Source organism: Pipistrellus kuhlii, unplaced genomic scaffold (genome assembly GCF_014108245.1).
Source record: "Pipistrellus kuhlii isolate mPipKuh1 unplaced genomic scaffold, mPipKuh1.p scaffold_m20_p_51, whole genome shotgun sequence".
In the NCBI taxonomy this organism is placed as follows: Eukaryota; Metazoa; Chordata; class Mammalia; order Chiroptera; family Vespertilionidae; genus Pipistrellus; species Pipistrellus kuhlii.
In genome coordinates this window covers 1235634-1253924 of record NW_023425553.1, presented here as the reverse complement: position 1 = coordinate 1253924, position 18291 = coordinate 1235634, and the positions used below count along the sequence as shown (strand labels likewise).

The 18291-nt window shown below is 42.8% G+C and overlaps 1 protein-coding gene across 1 annotated transcript; it reads right to left on the bottom strand.

Moving 5' to 3' along the window:
• Nucleotides 1-3198: 3198 nt before the first annotated feature.
• On the bottom strand, nucleotides 3199-3875 carry LOC118706447 (histone H2A-Bbd type 2/3-like). Its single transcript, XM_036415778.2, has one exon. The coding sequence runs from the start codon at nucleotides 3627-3629 to the stop codon at nucleotides 3282-3284; it is 348 nt and encodes a 115-aa protein (XP_036271671.1). The 5' UTR covers nucleotides 3630-3875; the 3' UTR covers nucleotides 3199-3281.
• Nucleotides 3876-18291: the final 14416 nt, after the last annotated feature.

The following is an 18291-nucleotide window of genomic DNA, read 5'->3' as shown; positions in this document are numbered from 1 at the left end:
GGAGAGGGATAGAGAGCTAGAAACATCGATGAGAAAGAGTCATCGATCAGATGCCTCTTGCACACCCCCTACTGGGGATGTGCCCACAACCAAGGTACATGCCCTTGACCGGAATCGAACCTGGGACCCTTCAATCCGCAGACCAACGCTCTACCACTGAGCCAAACCGGTTTCGCCAGGTCTCTTTATAGAGGAATGGGGGTAGCTGGGAAAGGCTGTTATAAATAGGGTCCATTGGGAGAATCCAAGATGGCTGCCCAGGTAAACACCTAGCCACAGCTGCACACAACAATTTCAATAAAATACAACTAAAATATAAAATGGACATTACCCAGAACTACAGAAAAGTCGACTGACTGGAAATTCTACAACAAGAAGCAAGGAGAAAACCAGAAGGAAGCGCAGAGGAGCTGGAAAAGCCTAAGGTACAGAGACACGCGGCGCGCGGAGAGGACGGAGCCGGATAGGAGGGCAGCTGAGTGCCTGGCGGGCGTTCCCTAGTGGGAAGGAGATTAAAGCTCCGACTGTGCTGGGTCCCAGTTCCGATGCTCTGAACCCCAGTTCTAGGCCAGACCCCGGGGACCCAGGCTCAAACAGAGGGAGCTGGGCTGTAAGGCGGAACCCCAGGGGAGCGGCGAAAGGAGGTCCCGGAAGCTCGCACACTGCACGGAGAGAAGGGACGGTTGGCTGTGCCGCGGGATTGCCCTGGCAGGAAGGAGACAGGGGCTCCAGACTGCTCTGAACTCCACCTCCAACTCTATTTCCAACTGAACTGAACCCCAATACCGGGCTCATTGGGGGAGAGCCTAGACTGGTAGCAGGCGAAAATCGAGGACACCTTTCTCTCAGAGGCGCTTGCAGCCAGTACTGAAGGACCCTGAAACTCAGGAGCCGCATAGGGCGGGGCTGACAGAAGCCAAGCCTGTAGGCTCCACCCTGAATCTCCACCCCATCAGGGAAGCTACAAAAATGCCGAGACAATGAAATACATCACAAATGAAAGAAATGGAGGACAAAAAGCGACTGGATATAGAATTCAAATCTTACGCTTATAAGGTTTTTCAAGAATTTCCTAGAAAAGATCAATAAGACCTATGAGGATATGAAAAGAAATCAACTAGAATTAATAAGGAATCAACAAGAAATGTTAAGGGATCAACAAGAAATAAAGAATACATTGTCTGAAATAAAAAATATTATACAGAATCCTAAAAACAGAATGGAAGATCGCAAGAATCAAGTCAAAGATTTGGAACATAAAGAGCCAGAAGACACTCCTCCACAGAAGCTAGAAGGCAAGAGAATCCAGAAAATTGAAGATAATGTAAGAAACCTCTGGGACAACTTCAAGCGAACCAACATCAGAATTATGGGGGTCCCAGAAGATGAGAGAGAGCAAGATATCGAAAACATACTGAAAGAAATAGTGACAGAAAACTTCCCCCACCTGGTGAAAGAATTAGACTTACAAGTCCAGGAAGCGCACAGAACTCCAAACAAAAGGAATCCAAAGAAGACCACACCAAGACAAATCATAATTAAAATTCCAAGAGCAAAAGACAAAGAGAGAATATTAAAAGCAGCAAGAGCAAAGAAGGTAGTTACCTATAAAGGAGCACCTATACGATTGTCAGCTGATTTCTCAACAGAAACCATGCAGGCCAGACGGGAATGGCAAGAAATATTCAAGGTGATGAATAGTAAGAACCTACAGCCAAAGATAATCTACCCAGCAAAGCTATCACTCAGAATCAAAGGCCAGATAAAAAACTTCACTAATAAAAAAAAAAGCTAAAGGAGTTCATCACCACCAAACCAGAATTATAGGAATTGCTGAAGGGGGTTCTTTCAGAAGAGAAAGTAAATAAAGATAAAAATTATGAACAACAAATACGTAACTATCAACAAGTGAGTCTAAAAACCAAGGAAACTAAAAAAAAAAAAAAATCTGATGAACAATATTAACTGTTGAATATAATACAATTAGAGGTATGGAAGGGGAGTGAACTGACGATTCTTGGGGAAAAGGGGAGAGGGGGATGTGGGAAGAGACTGAACATAAACTGTGCACCTATGGATGAAGACAATGGGGAGTGGGGAAAGGGCAGAGGGTGGGGTGGGAACCTGGTGGAGGAGAGCAATGGTTGGGGGGGGGGGGAAAGGAACATTTGTAATAATATGAACAATAAAAATTTATTTAAAAAATAAATAAATAAATAAATAAATAGGGCCCATTGGAGGAATTTGGGAGTTGGAAGTGTAGTGGGTTTTCATTGGATGGGCTGCGACAGTCTCTCATTGGTGGCAATATATCGTGCAGTTCAGTTCAGTGAAAGACTAGTACGCTGGCAGAGAAGCAGTAGGCATAATCAACATCAAACTACATAGGGCAAAAGGAAGTATTATTATATTCAGAGTCAGTTATGAATCTAGCTTTCAGAAACAAAGACCCCCTTCTGAAGTGATTTGATGAAAAACCTGGTTGAAAACAGGTTACACACACCCACTAGGGGCTTGGGGGAAAGCCTTTCCAGGGGCACACTTCCCATGCAAAACTGTTGAGGGGCCAGACCTTGCCTGGAGCAAGCAGCATATGCAAATAGAGAATCCAGGGTCAGCCCTGGCCAGGCACCCACTGTTGCTAGGTGACCGTTTGTTTACCCAGGTTCCTCAGTGAGTCTCCTAGAATCTCTAAGGGAACAGGACCAAAAAAACTCCCGACCCTTCATGACCTTCATTCCCATTTTGCATTTTTATTGCTTGTCCAATATCCCCACCGCCATCACTCCTCGATCTTCCCGTCAAAGGCCTTGTGGAGTCCATGCCAACCACTCCGCCCACCCCTTCTTTCTGCATGCGGGTTGGCATGGCCCCCTCACCCCATCACAAGGCCTGAGTCATGGTCTTGAGCTCCACCCCAGCGAACACCAGCCTCCTGGGGGCACTGCCAGGCTCTGACTTGCTCAGAGGGGATGGGGAGGTTTCCATACCCCAGTCCACCCCACCCCAGCCGGCCTCTCCGGCCCTGGACCACCCTGCACTGTCACCATGAGGGGCTGCTCCTCCCTTGTCATCCCAACTCTGCCCCAGCTCCCAGGGACACACCACCAAGCCCCATCCCTCCAACCCCCCCACACAGTGACTGAAGCAGGCACATGGGTTTCCTTCAATACTTTATTTATTTAAAATAACTTTCAATAACTGTGCCCAAGGCGCCAGCAGGCCCGGGCCGCCTGGGCTGTGAGGGGTGGAGGCCTGGGCCCCCGGGTCATGTTGGGAAGCTACTGCATTCCCGGGCTCATGACGGAGATGGTGATGTTGTCGAAGAAGCCGCTGAGCAGCGCGTTGTTGTGGATCGCCATGTCCAGCAGCTGCGGGGTGATGCGTCGGCAGCCCATCTTCTGGGCCTCGTTGCCCGCCAGCTCCAGGACGGTGGCCGTCAGGTCCTGGATGATGGCCGCCAGGAACACGGGCGCGTTGGCGCTGAGGCGCTGCGAGTAGTGGCCGTCCAGCAGGCGGCGCTCCAGCTGGCTCACCGAGAAGGTCAGGTCCGCTCTGGCGGTGCGGCTGCGGGTGCGTCTGCGCCTCTGGTGATCAGAGGGCCCTTCCCGGCTCCTCTGCCCGGACATGGTATCGCTGGGGTGCGCTGTCTCCGCCCCGTCTAGCGCTGCGGTGGGCTGTGGCGTGGTAAGGTGCGGCTCAGGCCGGTCAAGAAGGTACCAGTTGGTCGCAACCGCTCAAAATGGCGGGTACAGCGGCTCCTGCTCTGTCTCCTAGCGACCACGGGCCGGCCCCCCATTGGTCCAGGGACAGGCTGTGTGATACATAAGTTCGGTGAGGTCACTGCCTTCCCATTGGCCCAGGCCTGGGCCCGAGCCTGGGCCCGAGCCTGGGCCCGAGCCTGGGCCTCGGCCTGAGCCTGCAGAGAAGGGATGCTGGCAGCTTTCTATGCACCCTTGCCCATGGGTCCTTCTCTATGAGGTCCACTGTCTACTGGACAGGAATGTTCTACAGAAAAAGCACTGCAGTGGCACCAGGCATAACTAGTGATGTTCAATAGCCAACACAACTATCTACTTCCAAAATGTTGGAACTGCCCCCAAAAGAAACCCTGTACCCAATCAGGCAGTCACTTCCCACTGCCCTCCCCCTCTATCCAGCCCAATACCCCTTCTACTTCTCCCCTAGACCCTGGGCAACTATGAATCTGCTTCCTGTCCATTGAGGCTTGTCTATTCTGGAAATTTCTAGAGATATAATCTTAGATAATAGGTGGCTTTTGTGTCTGCCTACTTTCACTTAACATAACGGTCTCATTATGGTTCACCCAGGTGGTGGCATGGATCAGCCCTCCATTCCCTTTTCCTGGCTGAAAAGTATTCCATTGTGTGGGTGGACTGCATACTGTGCATCGGTTCCTCGGTGGATGGGTGTTTGGGGAATTTCCACCTCCTGGCAGTTGTGACTAGCACAGCGGTGAACATTCCTGCACACGGTTCTGTTTGAACATCTGTCTTCAGCTCTTCTGGGTGTACATCTGGGAGTGGAGTTGCCAGGCCATATGGTAATTCCATGTTCAGGTACTGAGGAACCGCCCCACTGATTTCCATAGTGACTGTTCCATTGTGCACTCCCCACAGCAGTGTCTGAGGGCCCCAATTTCTCCACATCCTCCTCAAAACTTATTCTCCTCTTGTTTTGCTTCTAATGGCCACCCCAGGGGGTGTGAAGTGGTATCTCATGGTGTTGATTTGCATTTCCCTGATGGGGAGTGATGTTGATCACTCTATCTTGGGCCTCTTGGTCATTCCTACATCTGCTTCCTGCACAGCAGGTGTGCTTTCAACTCCTTTGTCCATTTCCCACAACTGGGCTGCTTGTCTTTCTGGTGCTGAGTCTTAAGATTCTTGATGCGCTTGGGAAAGTAGGCCCTTATCAGACATATGATTTGCAAATGTCTCTCCCATTCTGGAGGTTGTCCTTTCCCTTTCTAGGTAGAGTCCTTTAATTCACAAACACTTTGCATTTGGATGCCAAACAATGTATTTGTTTTATAGTGCAGGAAGGGGGTTGGAAATGCTTCCAGTTCTTAAACAGTTTTCACCCTCATTGCTTTGGTGCCCACCCCCTTCACCTCCACTTTCTGAGTTACCCTTTGCAGCTTTTGAAGATTCTTCTGGGGAGGGGGCAGAAGAGCAGTAGTAAATCTGGCTGGTTTGGGGCTTTTCTTACTTAGGGCTTAGGATCCCCAGTTTGTGGCCTTCCGGGGTCTGCTCAGTTCATTACTCCTCATCTATTTCCTTTCCTGCTTTTTCAGTCTTGTCAAATGTAGTTTTCTAGTAATTTCAGTAGATTTGGGGGACTTGATAAAGTTATATGTGGAAGTATGTATTCCGCCTCAACTATACCTCATGGTGGGCATGGAGGTCTGCTTGCCTGCCTCATTCACCCTGTGCACTCTTTTTAATCAAGCCACTTTTCCTAAAATACTCCAGACTCATGGTCTCATTGGGCTCTTTGATCAATTCTGTGAGGGTTTTTTTTTTTGTTTTTGTTTTGCCTTTTCGGCTCTCAGCCCCAAGACCATGTACTCCAAACCAACTTCCTAACCATAAACCCTCAGGCCATGCTTGAAGTTCAGATGCCTTGCCAATATGTCTCTGTTTCATAACCTGTCCACTCTCTCTGACCCCCAGCGTTTCCACACACTTTTCCAGTTCTGACCCTCATAACTTTACTCCTTCTCGCTAAGTAGAATGCTGACTCCTACCAGACACAGGCTAGTCCTGGTCAGTCCTATTCATTCAAATAATGATATTGGTGACAGTGATAGCTACTAAGTGCTGAATGTTTCTTATGTGATGCTCACTATGGTAGACATTTTATACACATGACCTTGTTTCATTCTTCATCACAGCTTTATCTGATAGACGGCATTTATTAGACCCATTTTGTACATGAAGAATCAGAGGCTCAAAGAGGGAGAGTGGTTTCCCCAAATTTACCAGGCTGGTAAGAAACAGAGATGGAATTTAAACTAAGATCAGGCCAAGCCCATGCTCTTCTTAGAACACTATCCTGCTTCAGTCAAGGCATCAGAGAGGGAGCTGGTTAGCAGAAGGTGAGAAGATACTTAAAGCCTGAACTGGAAAAATGGACACCATCAATGGGACAAAAGGTAGATCATGAAGAAAAATGGGGCTAATGAAGAAAAAGCTTCACTGACTTCACAGATTTGAATAGCATTGACCCTGTGATCTTCATTTGTCCACAGGATAAATTACCATGCTTATCTACCCACACAGACAGTAAGTTAGTACACCACTATAAATCATTATGATACTCACCAACATGGGTTAACACACTGTGGGCGGATCACGAGCATTCTTGTGTTTTCAAATTACACAATGTTTTATATACATGTTAAAGGCACATCTTAAAATTAAATACCCATTGCATTTTGAAGTTATTTATTACATGTGCTTACAAGGTAATATCTTTTTTCTTTATTGATTAAGGTATTACATATGTGTCCTTATCCTCCCATTGTCCCTCTCATCCCCCCCACTCATGCCCTCCCCCCTCCCGCCCCCCCCGGTGTCTGTGTCCATTGGTTAGGCTTATATGCATGCATACAAGTCCTTTGGTTGATCTCTTCCCCCTTATCCCCACTCTCCCCTACCTTCCCTCTGAGGTTTGATGGTCTGATCAATACTTCTATGACTCTGGTTCTATTTTTGTTCATCAGTTTATGTTGCTCATTATATTCCATAAATGAGTGAGATCATGTGATATTTATCTTTCTCTGCCTGGCTTATTTCACTTAGCATAATGCTCTCCAGTTCCATCCATGCTGTTGCAAATGGTAAGAATTCCTTCTTTTTTACTGCAGCATAGTATTCCATTGTGTAGATGTACCAAGGTTTTTTAATCCACTCATCTGCTGATGGGCACTTAGGCTGTTTCCAAATCTTAGGTAATTCTCTTTCATTGAGTTGTCTTTATCTGGTTTTGGTATTAGGGTTATGCTGGCTTCATAGAAGGAGTTTGGAAGTGTTCCTTCCTCTTGAATTTTTTTGAATATTCTGAGGAGGATAGGTTTTAGTTCTTCCTTGAATGTTTGGTAAAACTCCCCTGTGAAGCTGTCTAGCCTCAGGCTTTTGTTTGCTGCAAGCTTTTTGATGACTGCTTCAATTTTTTCCCACAATTATCAGCCTATTGAGATTTTTAGATTCTTCCTGATTGAGTTTTGGAAGGTTGTATTTTTCTAGGAATATATCCATTTCCTCCAGGTTGTCTAGTTTGTTGGAATAGAGTTGCTCATGATATTTTTATCAATCCTTTGTATTTCTGTGGGGTCTGTTGTTATTTTGCCTCTTTCATTTCTGATTTTGTTTATTTTGGTACTCTCTCTTTGCTTCTCGGTGATCCTGGCTAGAGGTTCATCAATCTTGTTTATTCTTTCAAAGAACCAGCTCTTGGTTTCATTTATCTTTTGTATTGATTTTTTTGTCTCTATGTCATTTATTTTTGCTCTGATCTTTATAATTTCCTTCCTTCTGTTCACTGTGGGCTTTTCTTGTTGCTCTTTCTAATTCTTTAAGTTGTGGAGAGATGATTTACTATAATTTTTTCTTGTTGTTTTTTTTTTGTTTGTTTTTATTTGTTTGTTTTAGCTATAAACTTCCTTCTCAGGACTGCTTTAATTGTGTCCCATAGATTTTGGATTGTTGTGTTTTTATTGTCATTAGTTTCCAGGGTGGTTTTAATTTCTTCTTTGATCTCTTTGTAACCCAATCATTGTTCAATAGCATGCTATTTAGCTTCCAAGTGTTTGCATTTTTTTGGATTGTTTTTATTGTAGTTTATCCTATCTAATACAGAGGGAATATGCAAATTGACCATCACTCTGTCACAAACATGGCTGCACCCACAGCTGAAGCCAAGTTCCCATAAGCCTTATGGCATAAGGAGTCTTAATGAGCAATCAGCAGGGACCTGAGGCTATGCCCTCTGCCGCCCCCATGGGGCTTGGCAGGGGACCTCAGGCCATTCCCCCTGCCCTGGTGCCAGGCCAGGGGACCTGAGCCCATGCCTCCCGCCCAGCGGGGCTTGACGGGGGATCTCAAGGTGCACTTCCTGTCCTGGTGCTGGGCTAGGGGACCTCAGACTGTCCCCCCGCCCCAGCGCTAGGCCGGGGGACCTCTCTGCACTCCCCACCAATTGGGGCTTGACAGGGGACTTCAGGCTACAGTCCCCACCCTGGCACCAGGCCGGGGGACCTCAGAATGCATCCTCCTCCCCAGCACTGGGCCAGGGGACCTGAGGCTGCACCCCCCCTGCCTGGCTGGGCTTGACTGGGGACCTTAGGCCATGCCCCCCACCCAGGGGTTGACAGGGGACTTCAAGGTGCACCCCTTGTGCTAGGTCAGGGGAACTCAGGCCACGCCCTCCACTAAGTGGGTTTGACAGGGGACCTGAGGCTACAACCCCCTCCCGGTGCCAGGCCTGGGAACCTGAGGCTGCGCCCCACTGCCTGGCAGGGTTTGTCAGGGGACCTCAGGCCATGCCCCCATCCAATGGGGCTTGAAAGGGATCTCAGTCATTTACAGGGTGCTCATGTGGCTGTTGCTCCTCAGACAGGGTCGGGCTGCTAGTGTGGTTGCTGTTCCTCGGATGGGGTGTGGGCCATTTACATAGCTGCTGCTCCTTGGACAGGGGCAGGCCACGAGAGCCTGCTCCTTTCAACCTGGGGCAGGCTGCTCAAAGGTCTGCTGCTCCTCGGATAGGAGCAGGCTGCCCAGGTGTCTGCTACTCATGTGGTCGCAGTGCCCTGGGCTTTCTCCAGGAGTCCTCTGCCCTTCCTGGCTGCAAATTGTCTCACCAGCTGAATCTCCTTTGCCAATTCGGGGTGGATGCTATTTGTTTCAGCTGCTCATTCTATCTGCTCCAGGACAAGGCTTGGGACACATCCATCTATTCTACCACCATTTTGTTCTCCCCAATGAGCAGAACTAGTTAAGATTGGCTTTCCATGAAAGGATTTCTATGTGTGAGAAGAAGGAGAAGGATTGGGAGAATGCCAGTAGCTCTCTTAGCTTTCTGCTCCTGGCTTTCAAAATTTTATTTCTGGGGCAGTGGGATAGGAATAGCCAGAGACACCTATCACAGGCCTGCATCCCACAGCATACATCACTAATATCTTTTTAAATTATGATATTTTGCAAAAAGATTTTTGTACTCATTCAATAGAAACTTATCTGGCCCCTGGGTAAAGCTAGCAATAAAACTACTGGTGCACAATGTGTTAAGATGATTTATCACAATTGTAAAAGATGCCAGATTATTTTTGTCCAGAAAGAAAGCTTGAATTCTATTAATAAAACTAAGACTTTATACTGCCTTCCTAGCCTGGCACAAAAATGAAGTCATAACAATAAGCCTGAATCGTCAAGAAAGCATGCAGTCATATTTTGCAAACCAAATTTAGGGAATTATGGCCCTAGCCAGTTTGTCTCAGTGAATAGAGTATCGGCCTATGGACTGAAGAGTCCTGGGTTCGATTCTGATCCAGGGCACATGCTCAGGTTCTAGGTTCAACCCCCAGTGGAGGGTGTACGGAGGCAGCCAATCAATGATTCTCTCATCATTTATGTTTCTATCTCTCTCTCCCTCTCCCTTCCTCTCTGAAATCAATAAAAATATATTTTTAAAAATTTACAGAATTAGGGAAGAGTAAAATCCACATGGGAAAGATTCACATTGATTGACTTCCAATCGAGATGGAACAGTGAGTTCATACTATGGAAAGCCTGCCACTCCAAACATATGGCAATGATGGAAAAAAACATTAGCAGGTAAAATAAAAAATGAATAACCAAGACAAAAAAAAATTGTCTGTGTTGAATTGGCAGGCTTCGTCGACTGGAAGCAAATGCTGATAGCAAGAAGATGAGCTCCCGCAGAGTATAACATTCCAAAAGCACTCTGAGTAAGATGAAGCACAAAAGCCAGGCTTATTGCTTCAAGCCAAATGCTAGCATCAAGCTATCCAAAACCCCACTAACTCCTGAATGCACATCCGTAAGAAAGAGAACTGCTACCAAGTCTATCAGGGTCATTGGCTCTTGTGAGTTGCAGGCCTACAGAGATGAGGACAAAGACATTGCCTGACATCATAACTAGGAGCTGAGCTAAGTAACCAGTTGGCTCTGTGAGTGGATCTCTTAAGATCCCCAGGAGCTCTCTGGGGCAGTGATGTGAACATGTCCTATGAAATGGTTTTAACCCTAACAACTGACTGGTATTTTGCAAGAGTGCCATGAGAAGGAAAGGGTGCTAAACAGAATGATTTCCTCCTATCATAAAACTTCTACCTTTGCAACAAATAAAATGAGAGAAATTGCAAAACACTTTTTAGAAAATGAGGGGGTTTTGTTGATGTTTGCAAACTATTTATAAAACGAATCTAGCTATTCTCATGTGTTTTTTTTATTTATGGAATTTCCATGTAAGCAAGAAGACAATGGAATCACGTTTTTAAATTATTGAACAATTTAACCCATAATTCTATACCAATTGAAAATATCCCTAGAAAAATAAAGAAGAAATACTTATTAGATGAACAAAAACTGAAAGAATTGTCAGCATACCTACCCTGCCAGATATGTTAAAAGAAGTTCTTTCAGGAGAAATACAAGAGAGTTTAGAAACTTGGATATACACAAAGAAATGAACAACTTTGTATATGATATAAAGGAATGTAAAATACAACTTATTTCTGTCATTTTAAGGGTATTGAAAAATAACTCTTTGTTTAAAGCATTAATGGTAGCAATATATGGACTGTTTATAACATATGCAAAATGAAATGTTTATAACATATGCATAGGAGAACAATGGCACACACACACACACACACACACACACAACAGATACAATTCTTACAGTATCCACGAAGTGGTATAATATTACTGGAAAATAAACAGACTACTTATTGGAAACTCAAGATAACGACTGAACTAGTTTAAGAAAAGATGCATAAATTATGTCAATGGAGGAGATAAAATGGAATCATATAAATTGCCCAATTAAAACCAGAGAAGGCAAGAAAAGAGGGAAAATAACACAGCAGACCTACAATAAAAATAAAACAACTACAAATATGATAGATGTTTATCCAATTATATTAGTAACTTTTAATATGAGTAGACTAAATACACTGGTAGAAGAAACTTGTCAGATTGCATTAAAAATTACAACCCAACTATATAGTATCTTCAATAAACCCAACTAGAATATAAACTTATGTAGATTAAAAGTAAAGAGATGAGAAAGGCATAGCATGCAAATGTTAACAAAAAGAAACCTGGATGGGTGTGACATCAGCATCATGGCAAAGTGTGGCACCCTCTAAGATTTTCCTCATAAGTCTACAGCTTGTCAGACATCTATAATGCAACAAGAGTTTCTCTGTTCAACATACTAGGACCCCTGAGAGATCCACGCTTTGGCACATCTGAAGTTGAGCATACTGGAATGCACGGGAGAAGGATGGAGGGACGGGGAGAAATAGGATCAATGCCCACAGACACAGTTTCTCAAACACCGTGATTGTTACCATGATCGCAGTGACCACGGTAGTGTTAGAGGATCTCCAATACCACTTCACCATGAAGGGTGAGATAGGCAGCAGCAGAATCAGTGCTAAGAATCTGGCTCCCTCTCCCAATGATGGCGGAGCCCCCCCAGCAGCAGAAATAAATCTAAGATTTGCCATGGTGCTAGCAGCCATAGGGAACCAGGCAGCAGCACAGAAGACTCGCAAACCTGGCCCCTCCCACCTGCTACATCCCCTCCCCATGGTGATGATGCTCCAACAACCAGGAGACCCATCACCCTAATTACCCACAGGTTTGACTCCCAGGACCACAGAGAGCACCCCCACCCCGCACTGGGACACTGGAGGTGCAAGTAGTGCAGGTAATAGAAAACAAAAACTTGCACTGTAGCACCATCTACTGGAAAACATAAAGAAAGACCTCTAATTACCCACCTGATGAATTGCTAAGATCACAATGGTACCTAAATAAGAAAAGTGTTCACTGCTTCAAATGGGCCAACAGAGAAACAACCCTTCAAACACCGTGAATAACTAAGGCGGCATGGTAACGCAGAAAGAAAATGACAATTCTCCAGAAACCGAACTCAAACACATGGATTGTGATCTAGAGGATTCCACATAGCAGTCATGAAAAAAAACTCAATGAGATTAAAGAAAACTCACAAAAGCAGTTCAATGGGATTGGGAATAAAAATAATAAACAGAAGGAATATGTTACCAAGAGACTGAAACTCTGAAAAATACCCAGAAATCTTGGAGCTGAAGAACTCAGTAAATAAGATGAAGGATATATTGGAACTAGAACAGACCATATGAAAGAGAGAATTAACAAACTGGAAGATAAAAATCTAAAAATGATTCAGGTAGAGGGGAGAGAGAACTAATTTTTAAAAAATTAATGAACTATACAATAAATTGCTGATTTCTTTAGAAAAGGCAACATAAGGATGATTAGTATCGCAAAAGGAGAAGAGAAGGAGAAGGGAACAGATGCTAGTCAAAGAAATAACTAATGAGAACTTTACAAACCTGAGGAAGGAATTGCACATTCAAGTACAAGGAGCTAACAAAACATCGAATTTTCTCAACACAAAAGACCTTTCTAAGACACATTCTATTAAAACTGTCAAAAGTTAATGATAAAAAAGAATTATCAAGGCAGTCAGGGAACAAAGACAGTAATACACACACACACACACACACACACACACCCATTAGATAATCATCAGAATTCTCAGCAGAAACCCAATGGACCAGCGGAGAGTTAAATGATACATTCAAAATATTTAAAGAGAGTAGAAACACCAACCAAATATAATATATACAGCAAAGTTATCCTTTAGATATAAAGGATACATAAAGACTTTTGCAGACAAGTACCACCACAGGGCCTGCATTGTAAGAAATGTTGAAAGGAGCTGTTCTACCTGGGGGGGAAAAAAGGCCAAATACACAAAACTTTGAGTAAGATGACAAACAGGCAGGAGCAGGAAAGAATGGCATGTAAAAACTTAATTATACAATAAAGGTTAAAGAAAAAATAAAAATATCTATAGCTACTTCAATTTGGTAATGAATGCACAACATAAAAAAGGGATAATTTTTTAAATACATTTTTATTTGTTTCAGAGAGGAAGGGAGAAGAGAGAGATAGAAATGTCAATGATGAGATACAATAATTGACTGGCTACCTCCTTCATGACCCACACTGGGGATGGAGCCTGCAGTCTAGGCATGTGCCCTGACAGGAATTAAACCATGACATCCTGGTTCATTGGTCGACACTCAACTATTGAGCCACCACAGTTGGGCCAGGAATAATTTTTTTTATAATAAAAACATAAAAGGAAAGGGGAAAGAATGGAAATTAAGTAAGTAAATGACAATAAGTTGCTCTCAGGAAGAAAAAAAGAATTATTGTACCTAAACTTTTTTATTACAAACATGGTAACCACAAAACAAATATCCAGATCTGAGACATAAAACACACACAAAAAAGAGGAAACAGAGAAAAAGGTCATAGAAAAGCACCAAACACATGGATTAGAGAGACAAAACTCATAGACACAGACAATAGTGTGATGGTTGCCGGGGGATGGTGGAGGGAGGCGGAGGAGGGTATAAGGAGGATAAATGGTGATGGAAAGAGACTTACTTGGGGTGGTGAACAGATGATACATCGTAGAATTGTACACCTGAAACCTGTATAATTGTTAACCAGTGTCACCTCAATAAATTTAATAAAAAGGAAAAGGTTTTTTTTTTTTAAGATACAATGGAGATACACGGTAATCAGAAAACAAAAGATAAAAAGGTGGTAGTAAATCCTCACATATGAATAATCTGTCTAAATTTACATAAATTATACTCATTAATTAAATGCCAGAGTAGCTGGATGGACAAGATCCAAATATATCCTGCCTTCTGAAAACCAATTTCAGAGCTAAAGACAAATATAAGCTCAAACTAAAGAGGTGGAAGATGATACACTAAGCAAATGGTATTAAGAGGAAAGATGGACCCTAGATGGTTTGGCTCAGAGGATATAGAGTTGGCTGGGATGGTCCTGGGTTCATCAAGGGCACATACCTTGGTTTCAGGCTTGATCCCTGGCCCTGGTCTGGGTGTGTGCAGGAGGCAACCAATTGATGTGTCTCTCTCACATAAATCTCCCTCTCTCTCTCTCTCCCCCCTCCCTTCTACTCTCTCTAATATATGTATATGAATATATATATATATATATATATATATATATATATATATATATCGATAGATAGATAGATAGATAGATAGATAGATAGATCGATCCTTGGGTGAGGATTAACCAAAAAAAAAACTCCACCTTTTTTTTAAAGAAAAAAGATGGTATAGCCATACTTATATCAGACAAAATAGACTTAAAAAACAAAAAAGTCAAGAGGTTATTCTAAGGATAAAGGGAACAATATATTTTAAAAAAACATAACATTTATTTATGCATATGTACTCAACTTGGAAGCACCAAAATATATAAAGCAATTATTGAAAGACCTAAAGGGGGAAATAGACATCAACACAATAATAGAATACTTTAAAACTCCACTTACAACAATGGATAACTCATCCAAACAGAAAGTCAACAAGGGAACATCAGCCTTATATGACATATTAGACTGGATAGACTTAATAGATTTTTACAGAAGTTTTCATCCCAAAGTGACAGAATGCTCATTCTTTTCAAGTGCACATGGAACATTCCCAAGAATAGAAAATATGTTGGGACACAAACAAGTCTTAATAAGTTTAAGAAGACTGAGATCATCTCAAGTATCTTCCAACCACAATGGTGTGAAACTATAAAATACAAGAAGAAAACTTTTAAAAATTACAAATATGTGGAGATTAAACAACATACAACCCAGCAACTATTGGGTCAATGAAGAAATAAAAGAAGTCAAGAGGCCAAAGAAAATGAAAATATAACATACCAAAGTCTTTGGAATGTAGCAAAAGTAATACTAAGAGGGAAGTTTACAGACCTATCTCAAGAAACAATAAATACCTCAAATAAATAATCTATTATTACACATTAAGGAACTATAAAAAGAATAAAGGAAGCCCAACATCATTATAAGGAAAGAACGTATAAAATTCAGAGTGAAAATTAATAAAATACAGAATAAAAAGACAACCGATATAAATTATTAAAATTTTAAAAGAAAATATTGGAAAAAATCTTCATGACCTTGGGCTAGGTAAAGAGTTCTTAAATACTATACCAGAAAAAACCCACAACCCATAAAAAAATGATAAATTGAACTTTATAAAAATCTAAAACCTTTGCCCTTTAAAAGATATTATTAAGAAAATTAAAAGACAAGCCATAGACTGGGAGAAAATATTTGTAAATCAAATATCTGATATGAGTCTAGTATCCAGAAGAACTCTTACAACTCAAAAGCAAAATGACAATTCAAATTAAGAATGAGCAAAGTACATGAATAGATATTTCTCCAAATCAGATATACAAATGAACAATAAGAACATAAAAACATGCTCACCGTCATTAGGAAGTGAAAATCAAAACCACAATGAGATACCACACCCATTAAGGTGGCTATAATTTTTAAAAAGAAATAATTTTAAAAATAGAAAATAACAAGTATTGGTGAAGATGTGGAGAAATTTTGAATTTTCATATATTGCTGGAAGGAATGTAAAATGGTGCAGACCCTGTGGAAAATAATTTAGCAGTTACTCTACAAGTTCAACATAGAGTTACCACATGACCCAAAAATTCAATATCTAGGTACATATTTAAAAGAACTGAAAATGGGTATTCAAACAAAAGCTTGCATACACATGTTCATAGCAGTACTATTCACAGTAGTAAAAAAGATGGGAACAATAAACTGATGAATGGATAAACAAAATGTAATATACAATATACGTACATATAACTGAACATTATTCAGCCATCAAGAGTAATATACATACTACAATATGGATGGACCTTGAAAACATCATGATGAGGCCCAGCTAGCATGGCTCAGCGGCTGAGCATCAACCTATGAACCAGGAGGTTACAGCTTGATTCCCGGTTAGGGTATATGCCTAGGTTGTGGGTTGGATCCCCAGTATGGAGGAGTGCAGGAGGCAGCTGATCAATGAGTCTCTCTCATCATTGATATTTCTGTCTTTCTCTCCCTCTCCCTTCCTTTCTGAAATCACTACACACACACACACACACACACACACACACTGAGTGGCCAGATTATTATGATCTCTGAATGTATAATATGAATGTATAATAATCTGGCCAATCAGTGTATGTATGTGTGTGTATGTGTGTGTATGTATATTAGAGGCCCGGTGCATGAATTCATGCATGGGTGGGGTCTGGCCAGCCTGGCTAGGGGGAGGGGACATGGGCAGTTGGCTGGCCTGCCTGCTGGTTGAACTCCTGGTTGAGGGGGAAATTTGCATATTAGCCTTTTATTATATAGGATATACAGTGAGTGGCCAGATTATTATGTGTCCAGAGATCATAATAATCTGACCACTCATAAAGAAAATATCATAGTGAGTAAAAGAAGCAAGTCACAAAAGACCACATACTGTATGATTGCATTTATATAACACTAGAGGCCCAGTGCACAAAATTCGTGCATTGGGGTGGGGGGTCCCCCTCAGCCCAGCCTGAACCTTCTCCAATCTGGGATTCCTCTCACAATCCGGGACCACTGGCTCCTAACTGTTCACCTGCCTGCCTGCCTGATCACCCCTAACTCCCCCCTCATGCCAGCCTGGTCATCCCCAACTGCCCCCCCTGCTGGACTGGTCCCTCATCTGCCCTTCCCCACCAGCCTGGTCACCCCCAAATGACCCCTGCCAGCCTGGTCACCCCCAACTGCCCCCCACTGCTGGCCTGGTTGCCACCAACAACCCCTCCCCCCCCCTCCCCGCTGGCTTCATTACCCCTCACTGCCTCCTTCTGCTGGCCTGGTCGCCCCACATAGCCTGCTGTTCAGTAGTTACTATGAGGGCACCCTTTCCAATTTGCATATTACTCTTTTATTAGTATAGACGCCCCACAAAGTCTGCTATTGAGTTGTTACTGTGAGGGCGTCCTTTCCAATTTGCATATTACCCTTTTATTAGTATAGATGTTCAGAATAGGCAAATCCATAGGCACAGAAAGCAGATTAGTGGTTACCAGGGACTGGGAGAGGTAACAGGGATTAACTACAAATGGGTAAGAGAGAGATGTCATTGCAGTGATGGAAATGTCTAAAACTGCACTGTAGTCATGGATGCACCACTCAACAACTTTACTAAAAATTCTTAAAAGTGTACACTTAAAATGAGTCAGTTTTATGGTATATAAATTATATCTCTAAACAAGATTTTAAATACTCTGAAAAGCAGAGTAAAAAGATTTGGAAGCAGCCAAGTGTCCATCAGTCGATGAATGGATAAAACAGCTGTGGTACATTTGCACAATGGAATACTACTCGGCCTTAAAACGGATGAAAATTTTACCCTTTGCAACAGCATGGATGGGTCTGGAAAATATTATGCTAAATGAAATAAGCCAGCCAGGGAAAGACAAGTATCATATGATTTCACTCATATGTGGAATGTGATGAACAAACTGAACTAACAAACAAAATAAAAACTGACTCATAGAGAGCAGGCAGACAGCTCTAGCAGGAAGGGTGTTGGGAGTTTGAGCAAAAGAAAAGAAAGAATTTGTGGACATGGACAACAATGTGGTGACTGTTGGGGGAGGGGTCTAGAAGTGGAAGAGGTATATTGGGGGGGAATGGCGATGGGAAAAATAGAATAAAATAAAGAAAAGTAGTTCATCACTTCGACAATTTATTAGGCATGATACAGAGCTCCTTAGGCTGCTGCATGTTGTTGCTGTGATGATGGTGGGAGTGGTGCTTTTCCCATGAGGCCTGAGGGCCTAGCAATGATTTGGATCTTCTAAAAATAAATTTTTTAAATCACCAAAAAATAATGATTCTGGCTTGAAATCTGAAGTAGCAGTGGGGGGCAAACAGAAGTGGGTGGGATTTAAAAATATCCAGGAGGCAGCAGTGACAAGATTTTGCACTGATTAGATTCAGGGAATGGGGAAGAGTGAGGAGGCCTCCGACTCAGCATGCTGAACATTGAATTCC